This window comes from Malaya genurostris, chromosome 1, assembly GCF_030247185.1.
Source record: "Malaya genurostris strain Urasoe2022 chromosome 1, Malgen_1.1, whole genome shotgun sequence".
Lineage (NCBI taxonomy): Eukaryota > Metazoa > Arthropoda > Insecta > Diptera > Culicidae > Malaya > Malaya genurostris.
In genome coordinates this window covers 153,559,768-153,581,795 of record NC_080570.1, presented here as the reverse complement: position 1 = coordinate 153,581,795, position 22,028 = coordinate 153,559,768, and the positions used below count along the sequence as shown (strand labels likewise).

Genomic DNA, 22,028 nt, shown 5'->3' with positions numbered 1-22,028 from the left:
TGAAGCTTTTTCACTAATGGGCGGTCCTAGCGGCTATAAAAATAGTAGCATATGGAATTTTAATATCGATTATTTCATTTAGGATTTGCATAATTTATTGAAATCAACTATCAATATGCTGTAGGGATTCGATTCTAGAATTCAGAAGGACCAAATTGAGGAACTCTCTACGATATTCACCACTTTTCGGAACATTTTTCTCGAACGATTTGTTGTACAGCAGCAGATATTTTGTTCACTTCCTCAGAACGCGTTCTGATTGGCTGGTGTTGACATGGGTCAAATGAGACAGGTTTTTTAATAGTGTACTATTGAAATACTTCAATGCTTTTGCTATACACGTTTAAGTTGAAAAATTTCGATTCTATTGGTAGTTAGATTATCGCCCTTATTCTGAATAACGTCGTATCGTTATTTCGCTCGTATTTCATTTGTATTCCCCATAACGCTAGCAAAATCAAAGGTAGCTATGATTCGATCGAACCACATTCGATCGAAAAATCAATACGTCGTTATTCAGAATAAGGGCGTATATGAATCCCTTCACAGAGCACTGAGCTATGAGCTTTAAAAATACGAGAAAGGCAAACGCGCCTTATGAATTATCCTCTTTGATACTCGTTCATACCAAACATTTCAGAAAAGTTCAATTTTGAATTATTTGAGATTATGTCACACAACTGAAAATTTTATCATAAAATTATGATCATATTCCCGATGACATGTAGCAAAAATTATCTTGATTCGTTAGATACAACAAGAGATATTCACGATCAAAAACTTATCACTCTCTCAGAGGGTAAATTTTGAAAAGGCACCCCATAGTAAAGTAAGTCGTATTCACGACAAAATTACATAATAGTTAATGATTATTGTTAAGAGCTAATTCTTTTGATAGATCTATCAAGTTCTGAGGGGTTCTTTAAAACGAACCGGTTTGCTCATCTCTAATTGACACACATCTTATATACATCTAACTTGAAATTTGAAGTATCTCTTGTCGCAGTGTCATTTTCGTGCACATAATTCAAGACGAGAGGTAATTACTCAGTTCAGCTCTGAGTTTGTTGTTCTCTCTGTCACGTTTGGCTCTGTGAGACCTTGTATGCACACCTTCAGTAGAGGCTCCAGTGGTTTAAGCTTATGGCAGTAGAAAACAAATTGCTATCTTCAGAAATGCCAGGTTCACAGATTAATCTGAGCTTCACAGATTCTAAATATGTTGCACAGATTTTAAAAATGACACAGATTTCTGAAATCACTCACAGACTGACAATGGCCCACTAAATGTATTCAAATTGTTAGGGAAAACTAAATGTCCTACAGAGCATTTCAAAGTGACGGGTCCTTGTTTTTGCGGCATCCTTGGCTGTCTCAGTTGCAACGTCGAAGCGGTTTTAATGATGACTTTACTGACAGATTCGCTCGACGTGCAGCGCGCGGATTCCTTCTATTGCATCGTTGATACGAAATAAGTTAAATAAAAAAATCGCATCCAAAAGTATATCGATATTTCATTATATTGAAAAGCACAAGCAAATTTCAGTTCAAAATTATTTTTTTTAAGTGTGTGCTATCAACGAGCATCAAAGACGAAAACTCATAACGGGTGTTTGCCTTTCTCATACCCCTGGACGACGGTATTGATGTAATAAGTGACAGTTTTTTTTCAGATAATTTTGTGAGCCATATTCTGTACATACAGGTTGCGTATGTTTTACAAGAAATACAGATTTAGGAAAGCGTGAATTAAAAATTGATAAATGATTGAGTTAAAATATATCAACCAAGGATGGCTTTTATCGTATCAAAGAACGCTCACTAGCAACTCTTCACACGATTCAATCAGTGCCATCAAAGAGAGACGGATATCATCGCAGCAACAAAAAACCGGCATGGTTCATTTAACATAGAATCGACACCAGTGCAAGAGCGAATTTCTCTCGATGACATTTCTGAGAATCAAAGGTTATAACACTGCTGTGGGGATCCTCTCTGAAGCAACAAACGGTCGCTTATTCTCGTTCCGCGATCCGATTCTATACAGGCAGTTGACAATTGCGATAGAATCATTTTACTATTGCCGCTTATTCTAACTATGTGCATATATCCTTTGTATAAGTTGTGTCTATGAAAATGTCTGTGAATGCTCCACACAAGGGTTTTGAAATATTGCAACCTAGTATAAGAAGTCGAATCATCGATTTGATTTTCTGCGATAATTGTCAACTTGCGATTCTTTCTTGGTAAATTCCACACAGCACCAATCATTATCGGACTGTAATTTTTTAAGGGTCGTGAAATACTCAGAGTATGAAGTGGAGCGAGGAAATGTAGAAAAATTCTGCCGCGGTTCATGCATTGAGAGACTCGAGTTCTTGTAGCATCTTCACCGGATTGAAAATGTTGTATACAATATTGATAAATATCGAGCAGCTTCTGTCAAATTTTCGGCAATCACCTACACTGATATCAATGGTATTGAGGGCAAAAAATAGGAAGACTTTGTTCATAATTTCAAAATTCTTTATTTATTCTTCCAAATCTATTTCGTCCCCCTCAAAGTAATCCTCCCCCCGCACACAAAATTAAATGAAATTTCTTTGTTGAATAATTTTATTCATTGTAAAAATCGCCGTCTGCACTTTTCATACTTTAGAAAGGCAGACGTATACTAAAAACTAATGAATATTCTGACGTAACATTTGGCACAGATGTCACTGACAGTCATACCAACATAGAAAAAAATATTTTGACGAATAAGGTTTCTATATGGATCGGCTCGGTCTGTGCCAAAAGGAAGGAAAAAAAAGGCTTCCGTGCGAAATATAATTCAAAAGTCTTACTACTTTTTGGTCACAGTAGTTACCGAAATGCATGGGTAAATTTCTAACGAAATTTTTTTTTTAAATTTCCGACGAAAAATTTTTTTTCAAGTTTTTAAACCTCTAATTTTTTACTCAATTTCTAGAAAGCCTGATACTGATAGATAAATATGGAGTCATTTCAATCGACGGCCAATTAGTCCTAAGCTGAGGTGCTACGATAATGATAAAGTGAGACAATGGTTAGACTAAGTGATTCTCGGTTTGTTTCACAATTAAACTTTATGCTCTGTAGCTACTCTCATCCAAACAGTACCAATTAGATTAGACTATTCTTAATGGGTCGATGGAATAGATAAAAAATTCTCTCAGTGTTCTGATAACATAGTAGGTAGAGAGAAACTCCTGCAATTGTGGCCTTTTACAACATGGAAACAGAAACCCAGTGGATCTACTCTTGCCTACTTTTTTTTGCCGCCGGATTCCACACGACCTCTAGGTTGGATCTGCCCGATGAAAGAAAGATAGTAGGTACTATGAATCAACTATTGAACCCCAGCCCCTTCAAATGAAAGGTAGTATATGGGGTAGTAAAATGCCTGCTATTGCATTTCATTCAAATCCGACTACGGACTCTAGAGGTTTTGGTCGGCTAGAAATAACAATTTGATACTCAACACAAAAGGAAGAATCGATTGCTCTGTTGATCCCATTGGTTTCGAATTAACTGTTCCAGAAATTCCGAAAGTAGCGACCCAAAGAGTTAGAAGTGGAATCGATCGATTTCTCAAAAATATCTCATGAATTGAAAATCTGTACTGTTCTCGTTATGATACTTAGAGGTTAATTTTTATTTATTTTCTCTGTGGCTCAATTTAAATCTTCCGAGCAACCATTTGGAGAGCTATTTGACAGAAATTTTGAATAACTCAATCTGTTAAACAGAATAACTTTAAATTGTTGAGTAAGTAAAAATCGAAGTGTTACAGACCGGTATTGGAAAATGGTTCCATATATCCCTGTTGTGTATAGATGTTAGTTTTTGTACAATCTTTTAGTTCAGTGTATAATTTGAAATTAGTTCACTTTCAAGAACTGTCAAAAGAGCTAAAATAAAGTTAGAAGATTTCGGATGCTGGCATTCTCAGTTTGACCGTTAAACCGTATAGTTTAGTTTTTCCTTTAAAATGTTCATTCCGAAAGCCTGCTGGAATACTTACCTGGTTACCTGTTGCTGGACCTGTTGGGAGTTCTCGCTGGTATACTTACCTAACCCGCTCTTGGACCTTTGATGTTTCCTCCGGTTGAAAGCTGAATTTGAAAGATAAAGTTTTGTAAAGGTGAGTTGAAATCCTAAGAAAGTAAAATAGATATTTAACAATCCCCAATGTTCAGTACAAATAAAATAAATGAACTTAAAAAGCACTCCAGTCGTGTCAACGAATAAACTGGAAGCGTCGCGACGCTTTACTTCCCTTCAAATATTACATCAGATGACATTTTTTCATTGTGCTAGTACAATATCCTTACCATCAGCTTACACACACACACTCCTACACATCGTTGTTTTCCTCGGAGTTTTCCACCATCGATGCGTATTTTCTCGCATCGGCAAACAGAAACGTCCCGTCGCTTTCTTTGCACGCAGCACTGTCGCGATTTTTGCTGTTTTGCGTAGTAGTTTGCTCCTACCTACAATAATAAATCGCATATCATACATAATTACAACTAGCGAGGTGATTCAAGTGGTGAAACGTGGTGAATGTGCTTTTCAGCCGAACAATCAATATCAAACAATACAGCTACGGAGTACGGTTTTTCATAAATTGGTTCCACCGCACATATCTGCACTGCCGAAAACGGCCATAAATCTTCGCTAGGCAGCTTTTTTTCGTTGTCTCTGACTCCTTACTGAAACGCTTTCGCCCAAGGCTTCCGCTTTCGCACCTGCAGCATTGCTCCTGGTCGGTTCACAAAGTTTTCCGGCAAAAATCACCAACGCTAGTGGGTGGAAATTGTTATAAGAAAAAAAACTTTACTTTTACGATGTCAAGGCTCATCGTCAATACGGTAATTGCTTGCTCCTGGAAAATTTCTTGTTTTTTTTTTGTTATCGATTATGCATGTGCATAATTTGTGTTTCGAGCTGAGTAGCCGTTTGCTTTCGTCTGTATGCTGTTAGGAATATGTGTATTTTCCATGGATACAACAACAAAAAATCGAAGTTCGTGCCGAAACCCTGGAAACAGTTGCTAGCTTACTGTGTTAATGTTGATACTTTACGATCGTGCTGTTTTTTTGTTGTGCTGTACACAAATTAAATAACTAATCGAACGAATTGTTGGTTGAACACTAGCAAATATGCGTAATTAATAGAAACCTACATTTTTATTAATTTATTTGTTTGATAATATGTCGCGGTCGAATGCACCGATTATGTTTTTACTAAAAACTACAGTAGAATATCTTGAAAAATAATAGAATGATCGGAAATTGAACTATCCTTAACTTAACTAGTTCTTTTTGTAGATAACATTCTGACACCAGAAATTTAATAAGATTACAGCACATGAGAACGAAATATTGAGTCGAACACACTACAACAAATTCTAGCCGAGGTTGATTTAAGGAAAAAAATATTTTTGAAACAGTTGCCAGTTGACAGTTGGATCAAAATAAGATTTGCCGCCCCCATCGTTGGTAGCAGCAAAAAAAACTCAATCTCCGGAGAGCTCGCTTGGACGAGGGCCCCGAGCATTGGTTTGACGACCTCCCTCAAAACGTTGCGCCCGGGGCAAAATACTAGGGTGGACCTCATTTAGATTGAAATCTGATATCTAACTTTCTTAATTGAACTCAAAAATGATTTTGTTGTACTCTAAAGTTGCAGGAAATTTTATTTTGAGCTACTTTGTTGAAAAAAGCACCTCTCTAGCTCTTCATTTGATTGAGTTACATCAATTTTCCCGAGTAAAAGTAGGGTGGCTCCTGAAAAATCACTTTTTTTGTTCTAACTTTTTTGTGAAACGTTCTACGGAAAAGTTGTCTTCAGAAAAGTTGTTAAAATAATCATTTCGCATAATTTTGCTCAACCAAGCTTTTTCATATGAGCTACCAGTAAAAGTTATGATTGTTTTTTCATCAAAAACTAGTCAAGCTTCAAATATTAATATTCATTAGATGCCAGATCGATAAAAATGTATCCTATGCGGTTCCTGAAAGGTCATAATATAAGTAAAAATTTAAGAGAAAATTGGAAGGATGTTATTTTTTTAACTTATTTAAATTAGTTTTAAAAATACCTTCAAAAAACTCAAAAACATTGCATAACTCCTAAACACCTTAACGTATCAACATACTTCATTCGGAAAAATAATAGTATCAAATTAGTTCTACAAATGTTCCATACATTGTTCTTTCGAGAAATGAGGCTATGCGTGAACGCGTTCCGCTGATATAACGCCCCAAAGGGCAAACATATGTGCACACAGTAAAATATGTTGGCACAAAAATGGGTAAATTAACAAATACCCGTAAACCATTCCACTAAGTTCGTTGAGTTCGCAAAATGTCTGTGTGTTTATGTGTGTATGTAACGTTCCCGAAGTTCATCCCGATCCGATTTCCGATTCCATAGAAACAGGATGGAGAGTGTTGAAAATTTCAAACAATTGTACAGAGCGGTGATGCAAAACCAAAAAACATATTTGAGAACTGGGCTCAAATCAAAATTCCAATCGATAGGCCTTGTCAGTTGATGGCCAAGCAAATCGACTTCGTCTATATCAGTCGGCAGCGTCCGGTTCCGGAAGCACCGGAAATATTGTTCACAAACTCCAAATCGAACACTTTCCCAGCGATGGCTTGACCTATTACTTTCTAATAAAAGGTCTTATGATTCCATACGGAATTCATGAATTTCATTCTTATCCGACTTCCGGCTCCAAAAATACAGGGTTATGAGTGTTAAAAAATTTCATAGCATTTTATAAAGCGTATCAGTACGGAAGAACTAAAAACACAACACCGCCTATACGAACGAAGCACACAGCGTGTGGTATTCGATTTTGTACAAACAGGAAAAGAAAACGAAAACCAACATCGGTTTGGAAAACCCAACCGAGTCCATCGGCCAATCATGAGTCCGAGTTTTTAACCGCTTCGAAGAAATTAGAAACACGGCGGAGGCACGAATGTCTGTTGAACACGGTGCTGAGGCAGAAACAAATTGTATCCATTAATTAAAAATCGAATCATAAAATATGTTTCACACATCTGATTAAAAAAGAATTCCCTGTTTAGCTAGAATTTCATATACAAAACTAACAGGAGTGCAGGATTTCGCTAGGTTCGTTAATAATTGGTTTAATCGAAATGGAACATGAGAGTTGAGCCAAACAACTACATATTGTTAAAACAAAGACTTTGTCTCTGTAATCAGTATTCAGAAAGTCGATGAATAACTTTAAAAAGGTTGAGTCCGCCAATAAATTAATAATAAAGAAACTTTCACAATAGCATATTTTTAAATTGAATTTATTGTTAGTGGAAATTTAAAATGGAACCATTTCCTCAAATATAGCCAGTAATTTCTTCCAGTATGCAGGTCTTATTAGCCTATAACCAAACAAACTAACCGTGACTGAATCGATCGAATTGAATGCGATTAAATTTTATCCGGCTCCAACTTCCAGGGTGATGAAAGTTAGAAATATCTAACCTTCATGTAGTTGACGACACAAGAAAGAACGACATTTTTCCAAACGGATTGTAAAACTATTTGAACTTGTGAGCCTAGCTATTTGCTGGCCATAAAAAGTTCCTGCAACTTTAACAGACTTCAGATTCCGGTTCTGGAGATAGTTATTTAAAATGTCCAATATGAAACTTGCTTCGATTACTCGTTAATTGTTAATGGCACTGGTGGGTTAAAACAGGTTTTTTATTTTGGTTTCTATTCTTATGCCGTGGACCATTTCGCGAATTATTTAAACTTTTAGTTACAATTTGACAGTCCAGCAGTTATTTCCTATCGAGTAGTTAAGGTGTGTATCGAAAATAAGCTATCCACATACATTTGTGTTGTACGCATGTATTTGTTATGGGTTTTTATACTCAGATGACAGCATGCTGTGCGTTTGGCTGCCAGCTTTCGTTTGTTTAATTGTTTGTGCGTTTGAAATTCTGCGTTTTCAAAATGTCACGAATTGAAAAGGAAGTGAAAATTAAGGTTCTGAACACATGGCTAAGTGAGAAGGGTATTGCTATGCGAAATTGGCGAAGCGGTATCTCTAATCATGAAGTACAAATCAATGTCAATACGTGATTTGGCCAAAAAAGCAGGAACGAGTGTCGGAATGTTCCAGCGAATCAAGAGACGAAATCCCCTGAACACCTACAAGAAGCAGAAAATCTCGAAACAAAGTGTAGAACAGTAGAAGCGAGCAACAACAAGGGCCCGGAAATTGTATTCGCGTCTTTTGCAGTGTCCGGATGCATGCGTTTTAATGGACGATGAGACTTATGTAAAGGAGGACTCAAAAACCCTTCCAGGTCCACAATACTTTACTGTCTTCGTTGGAGAGGATCTGAGCGATGCGGACAGGTCGATTCAAGTGGAGAAATTCGGTCGAAAGGTACTGGTATGGCAAGCAATATGTTCCTGCGGTTTGAAGTCAACCAGTTTTTACACTACCGGAACTATAAATGCAGAAATCTATCGATCTGAGTGTCTCTAGAAGAGATTGCTGCCTTTATATAAGAAGCATAGTACACCTCCACTGTTTTGGGCGGATTTAGCGTCGGCTCACTAACACATGGATCAATAAGTCCCGAGACTAACAATGGAAAAAACATTTTTTTTGCAAAATTTTTTTTATTCATCAACATAATCACCTTTCATGGGGAAACAATGGTTCCAACGTTTTTCCAATTTTTCAATACCATATTTATAAAAAAAAATATCTTTCGCTTCAAAATAAGCTTCAGTTTCAGCGATGACCTCCTCATTTGAGCCAAATCTTTTTCCCTGGAGCATTTTTTTAAGATCAGCAAAGAGCCAGTAGTCACTGGGGGCTAAATCTGGCGAGTATGGGGGTGGGGAAGCAGATCAAAGCCCAATTCGTTCAATTTCGCCATTGTTTTCATCGACTTGTGCAGGGTGCATTTTGTTTCATCGAAAGCAATCGCGGCACCCACTTGGAAATAACCTTTTTCATGCTCAATTTTTCATGAAGGATAGTAAATACACTTCCATATGATATCTGTGTCATCTCAGCAATCTCACGGAGCTTCACTTTACGATCTTTTATCATAATTTTTGTCACTTCACTCACATTTTCCGGTGTAACGGCTTCCACAGGTCAACCCGAGCGTTCCGCGTCATTTGTGTCGGTACGACCATATTTAAACTCGGCGAACCACCGACAAATCGTTGCTTTTGATGGACAAGAGTCCGGATAACATTTTTCAATCCATTGTTTCGCTTGCACGGTGTTCTTACTCATTAAAAAACAATGTTTTATCAAAACACGAAACTCGTTTTTTTTTTCATTTTTCAAACAAACTACAAAACGACTTTACTCCAACCTCGATAACTAAGCTGTATCTGGTCGGATCGACTTAAAATTTTGACCCGTTTCAAGCAAAGGTTAGTTCTCTAGAAAGACGTGGTTACTGGTTTACTACAAGCGCCGTCTCTGCTTTAGTCTCGGGACTTATTGATCCATGTGTTATACCAAATCCACTCTTGCGGAAAAGGGTATAAATTTCGTTGAGAAAAATATCAATCCGCTAAATTGCCCTCAGCTTCGACCCATCGAACGTTACTGGGCAATCGTGAAGAGGGTCTTCAAGAAGACTGGTAAGGCAGCTGGGAACATGTAGGAGTTCAAAAAAATTTGGGCTCAAGCGTCCAAAAATGCGATGCAACACAAGTTCGAAAATTCGTGAAGGAATAACTTAAATTTCATCCGGTTTGCATTATGCTCAAGTTTAACCTCGTACAATAAAGGATCAATTTTTAGTTTGAATAAAATATCGTTTTTTATCATAATTTGAAAGAAAAATGTGTGGATAGCTTATTTTCGATACACTCCTTAAATTTAACTAAAACTCCGGCCCACTTAAAAGTTTGAGGGATGGAAAGTTGTGTGTTTTTTTTTTGCACTGAAAATATAATGATATCAAGTGGTTTGAGATAAACTTACTTCGTTTGACAATGTATTGAAACTTTCTATGGGGGAATTTTTTTTTGACTGATAGTATAAAAAGAAATTACATACAAAAATTTTTTACTAAAGGTCTGAAATTGGAATTCATCTTCAAGATTTTTTTCAGTGTCGAAAAATAACCATCGATCTGTCAAAAAATAACCATAATATATTATGCTTTCGAGCAGGGTTATTTTCGACTACATCCAAATAAGCGCTCGAGTGTCAAATTTTTAACTAAAAGGAAAACTAATTCGCGAGATGGTCCACAGCCTAAATATATTGTAGATGGATGATTTCAAAAAAGAATTAAAATTTTCTTTATCTTCTACTAACCAAGGATGTTTTAGGCGTATTTTTTAATGTTAAGTTTCATGCCGATGTTCCTAAATTATTATTTTGCATACTCGTTTGCTGCTTGAACATTTATCAAACTAAATGCAAATTTCTTTAATGTCGTTTTCGCTTGAGAAAACTGAAACTGACCCAGGGTAGTTTCATCAAACAAACACTTTTCACGAAACTATGTTGATTTCGCACTTAGCAACGGGGGTTTGAGCAAACCTGATATGACAACCAGGCTCGAAACTGACTCGATTTTCAGTTCAACAACGTTGAAACTAGGTTCGAAACTAGCTTCAAACAAACGGTTTGACAGCAGTTAGAGTGAAAACTAGGTTAGGTTTAGCATCAAGCGAAAACGACATAAGTTTCCAGAAGAAGTTATAAACAAAGCATTGAATCAGTGAAACTTATGAACATAGGAAACCCTATAATTAATTCATATTTTCCCGCAATAGCACACCTCTTTGCACCGTGTCAGTAGCTCAGTACTTGCAGTGGCATACCCGGTGGCAATCTGCCAAATGACGTTACGTTTACCTGCATAAAATAATATGTTTAATTCCTCGGCAGGCCTATCTGGACGAAGCGAACGGTAACACGCTATTGAGCAATCCGGCCACCACTCCAACGGTTGATCATCACACGGTTGCCGGACCGACGGAAACCCTAATCATTCAATCACCCTCGAACGATGACCTTAGCCAGAGCCTTTCCGAGTACACGGATGCCGATGAGAGCATTTCAGCACCGACCGAGCTGTTGGCGGAGGTGAGCATTGATTCTAATTTCTGTGAAAGCCATTGATTAAACGAACGGTTTTTGTTTTCAGTTTCTCTCGGCGGTGATGTTGCGTGATTACGTGAATGCTCTAAAGTATTGCAAATTGAGTAAGTCAGCTGTTTGGGGTAAATGCGATAATCAATTCAATCTGTTATGTCCCACGTCTTTCCAGTTCTACAGTATGAACCGAATAACAGTACGGCCCGTGACTTTTATCCTCATATCCTGTCGAAACTTGCTTCGGAAGTTGGAACCGAGCAGCAGTCCGGAGAGAGTGACGAGAATTACAATTTCAACTGCAGTACATCGTCGTCCAATTCGGATGGGGACATCGACATCGACGAGGTTGTCATGATCTGCAGCAGCGACAGTGAACAGTCCTCAAATTGCAGTTCCTTTCTAGACTACTCGAACGTGAGTAGCAGTGTCAGCGACGAGGAACTGCTCAACGAAAAAGTGCTGAATCACATCAACTGTCACAGTACTACCGACCAATCGGATCAACTACCCCCGTCCCAGTCAGCAACCGATAATAACACATCGCACTCGTACTCCAGTCTACTGTTGGAGGAAGAGGAAAAGGATCTGTCGCTGTCCGATATTTCCAATTTGAACATCGAGGATGATGAGAATGGCGATGGTGAGTGTAGGAATTTACTCTACTAATAAGAATCTAGATTGCAAATCCCAAAATTTTCATTCTGTGTTGTCTCTGAGTTCGACACTCAGAGTGCATTCTGGACGACAGCGTGCATTCTGGACGATGAGGTTTGGACACTGAACTCTAGTCTCAGCGTTGGAAACTCAAGGCTCCGCTTTATATCTTGCGTTCCGGGCTTGGAGTTCTGGACAGAGGACTTGGAATCTAAATTTTGAACTTTGAACACTGTGCTCTATACGTTCGATTCACTGGTTGTAGAATTTTACTTTCGAACGCTGCCTTCTGGACTTGAATATTTAGTCCCCGTACGTTTAGGTCGTAAAGGTAATTACAAACGAGTCCTAACTTGGAAGGGGTTTATGCGTCAGATTTTGTTTTTACAGCTGAGCCGACATTGGAAACTAGACTATTGATTCTGCGCCATGGAATCTGGGTTCTAGTTGTGACACTAGGTTTTCAGCTCTGCATTTTAGAATTCTGATCGCAGTACTGTAAACTCAGGGTGCTCTGGACGTAGGTGTATGGAGTCGAAGGTCTGGACTCTGAATTCTGTGTCCAAAACTCTGAAATCTGGAGTTTAGACTCTGCAATGCTGGACTCTGAGCTCCGGAGCCTGCATTCTGAACTCTGAACACTGGGCTATGGAGTCGGATGTCTGGACTTTACACTCTAGACCTTGGAGTCTGCGGTCAAAAATCTGAAATCTGGAATTTGGACTCTGCGTGCTGAAATCTAGGCTCCGAATTCAGCATTCTGAACTATAAACGCATGACCATAAAGTCGGAGGTCTGAACTCAGAATCCTGTGTTCAAAACTCTAAACTATGGACACTGGACCTTGGACCTTGGACTCTCAGTTTCGATTTCAAATTCTGAATTATGGAAGCTACGGAGTTTTTGACCTCCGGATTCTGCAAGGTCTGGACTCTGAACTCTGCGTTCAAAACTCTAGACTCAGGCCTCTGACGTTTAAACTCTGCATTCTGGACTCAGAGCTCAGGATTCAGAATTCTGAACTTTGGACACTGGGATACGGAGTAGAAGGTCTGGACTCTGGACCCTGCGTTCATAACGATCGACCCAGGACTCTGATGCATAGACTCTGCATTCTGGACTCTTAGCTGCGGATGTTGCTTTCTAAACTCTGGAAGCTGGGCTATGAAGTCAAAAGTCTGGACTCTGTATTCTGTGCTCAAAGCTCTAGACTCTGGACGCTGGACTTTGGACTCAGCTCCGGAATTAGCATTCTGAACGCTGCGTTCTAGACTCTAAACTATAGATTCAGTATTCTGAACTTTGGACTCTGGGCTATGGAGTCGAAGGTCTGGGCTCCGAATCCATCGTTCAAAACTCTAGTCCTACTACCCTTGAGTTTAGACTCTGCGTTCTGGACTTTAAACTACATATTCTGCATTCTGAACTCTGGACGCAAGGCTATGGAGTCGAAGGTCTGGAATCTGGACTCTGCATTCAAAACTCTAAACGCTGGACTCTCAATACAGCGTTCATAACTCTAAACTCTAGACACTGGATTTCGGACTCTGAGCTCTGAGCTCCGGATTCAGCATTCTGAATGCTGCGTTCTGGACTCTGAGCTCTGGGTTTAGTGATATAAGCTCTAGACACTGGACTATGGAGTCGAAAATCTGTACCTTGGACTCTGCGTTCTGGACTCTTAGTTCAAGATTCATCATTCTCAACTCTAGGACGCTAGGCTGAGAAAATAGGGCAATTTAGACCCAGCGTTCAACACTCTAGACCCAAGTCCCTGGAATTTAGACTCTGCATGCTGGACATTGAGCTACGTATTCTGCATCATGAACTCTGGACGCTAGGCTATGGAGTCGATGGTCTAGACTCCGGATCCTGCGTTCAAAACTCTAGAAGCAGGACTCTGAATCCAGCGCTCAAAGCTCTAGACTCTGGACGCTGGACTTTGGACTCTGAGTTACGGATTCAGCATTCTGAACGCTACGTTCTGGACTGTGAGCTCTGAACACAGCATTTTGAGCTCTGAACACTGGGCGAAAATTTGAGCTCCGGACCTTAGAGTCTGTGTACTGAACTCTAAGCTTCGGATTCATCATTCTGAACATTGGACGCTGGGCTATGGAGTCGAACTCTGAACTCTAAACTCGGCGGTCAAAAATCTAGACTCTAGAATTGGGTCTTTGCGTTCTGGACTCTGAGCTCCGGAAATATCATTCTGAGTTCTGGATGCTAGACTGAGAAAGTGGGGCCTTTTAAACCCTGCGTTCAAAACTCTAGACCCAGGAATCTTGCGTTTAAATTCTGCATTCTGGGCTCTGGATTTTGCATTCTGAACTCTAGACGCTGGACTATGAAGTCGAAAGTCTGAAATCTGGACTCTGCATTCAAAACTCTAAACACTGGACTCTGAATACAGCGTTCATAACTCTAGAATCTAGACGCTGGATTTCGGACTCTGAGCTCCGGATCCAGCATTCAGAATGCTGCGTTCTAGACTCTGAGCTCTGGATTTATCATTCTTAACTCTGGACACTAGGCTGAGAATATGGGGCCATTTAGACCCAGCGTTCAACACTCTAGACCCAAGTCCCTGGAGTTTAGACTCTGCATTCTGGACATTGAGCTACGTATTCTGCATCATGAACTCTGGACGCTAGGCTATGGAGTCGATGGTCTGGACTCTGGACCCTGCGTTCAAAACTCTAGAAGCAGGACTCTGAATCCAGCGCTCAAAGCTCTAGACTCTGGACGCTGGACTTTGGACTCTGAGTTACGGATTCAGCATTCTGAACGCTGCGTTCTGGACTCTGAGCTCTGAACACAGTATTCTGAGCTCTGAACACTGGGCGAAAATCTGAGCTCCGGACCTTAGAGTCTGTGTACTGAACTCTAAGCTTCGGATTCATCATTCTGAACATTGGACGCTGGGCTATGGAGTCGAACTATGGACTCTAAACTCGGCGGTCAAAAATCTAGACTCTAGAATTTGGTGTCTGAGTTCTGGACTCTGAGCTCTGCACGCTAGGCTGAGAAAGTGGGACCTTTTAAACCCTGCGTTCAAAACTCTAGACCCAGGACTCTGGAGTTTACACCCTGCAAACTGGACCCTGAGCTCCGGATTCTTCATTCTGGACTCTCAATTCGGTGTGCAAAACTCTGAGCGCTGCGTTCTGGATTCTAAACACTGTGCTATGGAATCGAAGGTCTGAACTCTGGACACTGCACTCAAAACTCTAGACCCAGGACTCTATACTTTAGACTCTGCATTTTGAAGTCGTAGGTCTGGACTCTGAATCCAGCGTTTTAAACTCTAGACCCAGAACTCTGGCGTTTAGATTCTGCATTCTGGGTTCTGAGCTCTGGATTCAGCATTCTAAACTCTGGACACAGGGCTATGGAGTCGATGATCTGGACTCTGAATTTTGTGCTCAAAACACTGAATTCTGGAGTTTGGGCTCTGCATTCTGGACTCCGAGCTCTGGATTCAGCAATCTGAACTCTGGACACACTGGTCTATGGAGTCGAAGGTCTGGAATCGGAATCCAGGGTTCATAACTCTCGACTCTAGGCGCTGGATTTTGGACTATGAGTTACGGATTCAGCATTCTGAACGCTGCGTGCTGGACTCTGAGCTCCGTGTTCAGTATTCAGAACGCTGCGTTCTAGATTCAGCATTCTGAGTTCTGTACACTGAGGTATGGAGTCGAAAGTATGGACTCTGTACTCTGCGGTATATTATCTAGACTGGAATTATCGCGTCTGAGCTCCAGATTCACTACTCTAAACTCTAGACGTTAGGCTGAGAAAATGGAGCGTTTTAGACCCTGCGTTCAAAACTTTAGTTTCAGGGCTCTGCATTATGGACTCTGAGCTCCGGATTCTGCATTCTGAGCTCTGGACACTGTGCTAAGAAATCAAAGGTTTGGACTCTGGACCCTGCATTCAAAACTTTCGACCCAGGACTCTTAGCTCCGGATTCTGCATTATGAACTCTGGACGCTGGGCTATGGAGTCGAAGAGATGGAGCTGGTCTATGGAGTCGATGGTCTGGACTCTGGACGCTGCGTTCAGAATCTGCAAAAGTCTAGAATTTGGACTCTGAGCTCCGGACTCATTATTCTGAGCTCTGGACACTGGGCTATGGAGTCGAAAGCTTGTACACTAGACTCTGCGGTCCAAAATCTAGACTCTGGAATTTGGTCTCTGCGTTCTGGACTCTAAGCACCGGATTGATCATTCTAAACGTTAGGCTGCGAAAATGGGGCCTCCTAGACCCTGCGTTCAAAACTCTAGACTCTAGAGGCTGGACTTTAGACTCCGGCTTCTGAGCTATAAACTCTGGATTCAGTATTATGAACTCTGGACGCTATGCTGTGAAATCGAGGCTCTCCACTCAAGACCCTGCGTTCGAAGTTCTAGACTTTGGATATTCGATTCGCATTCTGGTTTCTTAACTCTGGACTGAGCGCTCGAATCCGGAATTTTAGATTGCGACTTTGCTTTCTATTTTGGACTAGACCCTGTACTCTACGACTAGAACGTAACATGTTTACACCCCGAACACTGGCCGCTGGGTAGAAGACCTTTGATTCTAGGCTCTGGAACTTGGATTCAGTTTTCTAGTGTCTGGGTTCAGGACTCTAGAATCTTAACAAATAAATTCTAGATTTGAAGCACTGTGTTCAAATATTGGCTTCGGTACGTTGAACTTTCGATTTTGGGCCCTGTAGTATGGGTTCTGGTTCCCAGGACTCTTGGTTGTGAACTCTGGACGACTGGACGACTCTGGTCGCTGAGCTCGGGACTTTGCGTTAAAAGTTCAAAAATTTGGAAAGTGGATTCAGATTTTATAATATTTAGATATTACTTGGATGCTATATTTAAGATTGCCAATTCTGAACGCTGGATACCAGATTTTCGTTTCTGGGCTCTGAAATTCGGGTGCCGATTTCTTATCTGTAAGTCTGAGCTTGAGGACTCTGCATCCTGCAGTCTGGACTCTAGAATTTGTACTCTGTACTACATTTGATTTGGGATGCTAAATTCTGGACGCTTGATAGAGTGCCAGACTTTCAATTCTGGGCTCTGAAGTCAGGGTTCTTATCTATTGATTCAAGCCTCTGACTCTTTACTCAAAACCCTATACTCTGGACACTGGAATGTGGACTCAGCAGTCAACATTCTGTCATCTAGACTCTCGAGCTCTGGGCTCTAAATTCTAGAATCTCTGAATTCATCGTTCCATTGAACATCGTTCCATACTCAGGAAAATAATCTCTATCGACAAAATATTCCATTGCAGATTCGGGAGATGGTCCACAGGATGGTAACACGGACACAGCAGTCGCAACCCAATCATCGACACAGCAAGCCAAAGCTCAGCCTAAGCCTCAGTCTCACCAGCAACAACCCGCGACAACCAGTACGCCGCTTGCTTCCAAATTAGTTGCCATGTTGCGAGCTCGAGTTATACCTTCCAAATCTTCTAACAACGACTAGATGCCCTCCCCCAGGAATGGAACGTTTCGTCGTCGTCGTTTACTGCATACATGTGTGTATACAAACGCCACGCTGTACCTGTAGGCCTTACTGAGAAAATAGTTATCATTTTATTCTTTCAACTTATAAACTCTAGTAATATATAGGTATATAGTTCCATTGGTTATTATTACCGATATGTGCTATGATTGAAATTTCGCGACCTAAAATTTATGCTTTTCAGTATCAGTTCAAAGAGATAATCAATGACAGACCAACTTCGAATGTAGAACCATTTTTAGGTGCGTTTACAGAAGCTATCTACACTTTGAGAAAATATTAAGTGAAACGATAGTAAAATGACTGATAGAACTCTGATGCTGTGAGCAATCGGAGGACCCCTAGAAGAAAAAAAAGACGTATGATATGAAGCACAAACTTTGAATCCAAATGACACTGTACAGATCCCGCCGCAAAAATCTGCGGCTGAGCGAAGAGCTATTCACCGTAGATTAGGACCAGCCAGTGTATAACGGAAAACCCATTCATACAATTTTTACTCAGTTTTGTAGGTAGTGACTATTAGAATGTAAGAATGTAAGATCAATCATTTTCACATATCTAGAGTAACTGATTCTTTATGTATAAGTGGACGGAATCGGTAGATGGCTCATCCGAAACACACCCATAAAAAAACAATCACATTTTGCAAAATTGCAACTTTTCCGACACTACACACACATACACAAAGACATAGCTCAGGGCGTTTACAGAAGGCAATACTATTGTCAATACTACAATTGAGAAGGAAAACTCTATTAACAAGTCCATTTTTAATTATTTCCCGTGCTGACAGCAAAAGTTTTAGTTTCAAGTGAAAAGACCTTAAAACCCTCCTCTACCTTTTAAAGTTAGAATGCTGTATTAAATCAGTGTTGACAATATTACTGTCGCATTTCCGCCTAATTGCCCTGTTATCAGTTTTGTTACAACTTCATTCGATACCCGATAAGGTCCATCTCTGTGGTAAACAATGTTGCAACGTCAACCACCATGCAAATTAGTTTACAGACACAATTGTTTTGTTGATCCGGATACAAAGATAGCGCATCGACACGATAACAAAAAACCTAACAACAAGTTCCAAGTTGTAAACTGTATGTGTGTAAAATAACAGTGTGTAATAAAGCTGAGTTGATAACGGCTAGTGTTTGTTGTCAGTTTAGTCCGAACAGTTCTCTTACCATAATATAAATATGTTCGTAATATCATAACAAGTAGCACGGAATAATTTGAAGTTTATTCATTTTTATGCACAATTTTGTTACGAACGTGATCGTTTTGGGGCTATATCAAAGATAAACTCGAGATTGCAATGTTCCATACAATTGAAAAATACATTGAAAAAATTTAGGTCAGTAATCGTGAACTAGTAGGATTAATAATAGTGTAATTTTATTGACCCTCTGTTAGACAAGCTCCGTTAAAATACCATGGAAGCAATGCGAATTGGAAAGGATGCAATCATATGTATACATTCGGCTCAAAATGATTTGTTGCTTCCATTGACTTTAATGCTTCATGGGATGAGACAACAAACTAAATAAATTCTAAGTTATTTTTGCTCTCTTATTTTAGGAATCAATGGATATGCAGCATAAATACTCAATATAGTTCATATTGTAACTTCAAATTTTTTTCCAGCATAAACAAACATTGTCATAGTTACGACGCATTAAGCGATCAAACGCTTGTTGTTTTGCTTCTAAAACTGAAACTCTCGGCTAATTTTTCAAAAGGGCGTATAAGCAAGTGACAGTTTCTCTTTGTTTACTTTCTCTTCTATTATTTACCAAGCGGTTTCCACGTTTATCACTCAACTCTTTGCATGAAATGATACCCGAAACTTTCGACTGAAAACTAAACTAAACTATATTTTAGTCACTTTTTATAGCCAAGCGTCACATATTTTCAATACATCGATGAAAGAATGAGAATTGAAATTCTGCTGTTGCTACCTGAAGACGTTAGTTTAGTTTCGTCTTGTCACAGAGGAAAGAGTGACGTTGGTAATTATGCTCTCTCATTTTTTCGATGAGAAACGAAAATGCTTCGTATCTCTTCGTTTGTTCTGGTGTCGGTCATTTACAAATGAGACAGTAAAACCGACGACACGACCAGGCACTCCGAAGAAAAATCAGCATTAAAACTGTTCGCTAACGATTCACCGCCAGTTACCACAAATCTAGCGACCCCTTGTAAATGATAAAAATAATCTTCTCGAGCAACACTGTTTAAGTTGCTATGGACTAGTTACCAAGGAACCCCAAAATAAATAAACATGTTTTGAAAGCGGTGGAATATTTCTATTAGTGTTAAACTTTGTCCAAATCAAGCAGAAATGCATTCAAATGAACTTGATTTTCGGAATTTAATCGAATCTATGGATGAAACCAACGAACGAGGACCATGATCTGCTTCCAGCGATTCATCCGTACACTTCAACTGCTAGCTTTTCTGGGCAGTAGGATTTGGTGTAATATACCGGTGTCAAAATTGTTTTGTGTCGGTTGATTGCGCAGAAGTGGAAACAGTATTTCACCTTGTTGACCACTATTCGAGGATTACTAGTGGAATTCCACAAAGAAATCATTTTACCGTACGTTATGCAGGTACCGCAGAGCACTAGCCTCGCTCAGCTCGTTGTCGGTCATTTCCATGTCTTCCTTCTCACACAACGGTTTCATGTCAAGATCTGAATTTTGAACTTGGCTTTATAAAAGACATAACTCATACTCCTCAATTTTTACATTCCGCTCGAGTCAGGTAAATCCATTAAAATGTTCCGTAATATAATAACCGATCTGAAATTTATTTTGTTTACATTCATCTTGCCTTCGATATGCAGTAACCAAGGTTATGGTGACTGTTATTCAAAATCAATAAATATATCAACTTGTGCTGCCAGTTTAAAAAAAATCATTGGCGTTTCCGATTTGACATTTCCAGTTACTGAGGGGTAGTTAAATTTACGATACAGTTTTGATAGACGAGTGGCAGGTCGTGTCGTCGGTAAAACATTGAAAATGTGATGGCTGGAATGGTTTCTTTCATTGAGAATGCGTGACAATTTTAAGCTCTGCAAATGATACATAAGAAATCGCAGACCACTCTAACTTGAGTTTATCTGTGATAAAGCATTTGTGTACTATTTCATGTTGTAAACACGCTTTTGACAGTTCAATTGGAATCATAACAACGTCTCCGCTAACCTCATTGAACATAACCCAAAATTGAATGACACACCACTCAAATTCATAAAAAGTGCACGTACTCTAAATTTGAGTTACCATCTATCGACTCATTTTTGAGTTAAGGGACGAAGCTGTCAAAATTTGATTATTTTTTACTCAAAATAAGAAAAATATTTTTTTTTTCAAAATTTAAGTGAGTTTAACTTAAAATTTGAGTTCCTTCCACTCAAAATGAAGAATTCCATATTCCAAGAATCCAGTATCCAGAATTCCGATTCAGGAATTCAACCTTAGAATTCTGGAACAATTATTATTAATATTGTTCATTTATAACCGGTTTTAACCTTCGGCCATTCGCCAAGTGAAATCTGCACAGAAAGAAATAATGAATTTTACAGCTGACATAATTTTACTAACGATACAATTCATAACTACTTAACTTCTCAAATGATGTAATATTGCATCGTACAGAAATTTACCTGATCCTAGTGTAATTAGAACTCGGCTAGACTGTATGAACTTATATGCACGATTTACCCGCCAAGCAGATATGCGCATCTGTGGCTCAGTCGGCTAACTGGTGTGCGTTGTGATCTAATGTTTTGCTCCATTTATGTGCATCTGATAAGATGTAAAATCACAAGAATTTTTCGAACTGTGTAGATCAAATTTAAGCTATAGATTGTGAAACAACATTTTAGCTCTGAACTTTTAACCTGAATTCCTGAATTTAGTTTTAGAACTTAATTCTTGAATTCAGTTTCAGAATTTAACATATGGGCTGAAAAGTCCACGATTTTTTTGGTTCGAAATTAACTTTATTCATTAATGTAATCTCCATTGAGAGTAACGCAATCATTCCAGCGCCTCTCCAATTTTAGCGATAACCTCTTCATTCGTGCGAAATTTCCTACCGGCGAGCATTTTTTTTTTTCAGATCTGCGAATAGCCAGTAGTCGCTGGGAGCCAAATCTGGCGAATACGGTGGATGTGGGAGCAATTCGAAGTTTCTATTCATGTAGTTTTGCCATTGTTTTGATCGACTTGTGACACGGTGCGTTGTCTTAATGAAGGAAAATTTTTATCGTTGCCATATGCGGTCGGTTTTAGCCTTCAAACGCTCCGATAACGCTATATAATATTTACTGTTAATGTTATTTCTTTTCTCGATAAATATTACGATAAATATTACACCACGAACATCCCAAAATACCGAGGGCATAACCTTTCCAGCCGATTGTTATGCTTTCGAGAGCTTTAGATTAAATTCAACAGTCCACTCAGATGACGATCGTTTTGATTCCGGAGTGTAGTGATGAATCCATGTTTCATACATTGTCACATATTGACGCAAAAATTGCGGTTTGTTACGTTTAAACATAGCCAAACACTGCTCAGAATCATCAACACGTTCTCATTTTTGGTCAACAGTGAGTGAACGCGGCACCCACTTTGAACAGAGTTTTCTCATAGTCAGATGTTCA

At 39.3% G+C, this 22,028-nt stretch overlaps 1 protein-coding gene across 1 annotated transcript; it reads left to right on the top strand.

Annotated features, from left to right (window-relative positions):
- Positions 1 to 4,228: 4,228 nt before the first annotated feature.
- LOC131426240 (uncharacterized) lies at positions 4,229 to 18,494 on the top strand. Its single transcript, XM_058588827.1, has 5 exons — positions 4,229 to 4,895; positions 10,952 to 11,149; positions 11,211 to 11,268; positions 11,334 to 11,801; positions 17,115 to 18,494. The coding sequence occupies exons 1-5, from the start codon at positions 4,872 to 4,874 to the stop codon at positions 17,309 to 17,311; spliced, it is 945 nt and encodes a 314-aa protein (XP_058444810.1). The 5' UTR covers positions 4,229 to 4,871; the 3' UTR covers positions 17,312 to 18,494.
- The last annotated feature ends 3,534 nt before the right edge of the window (positions 18,495 to 22,028 follow it).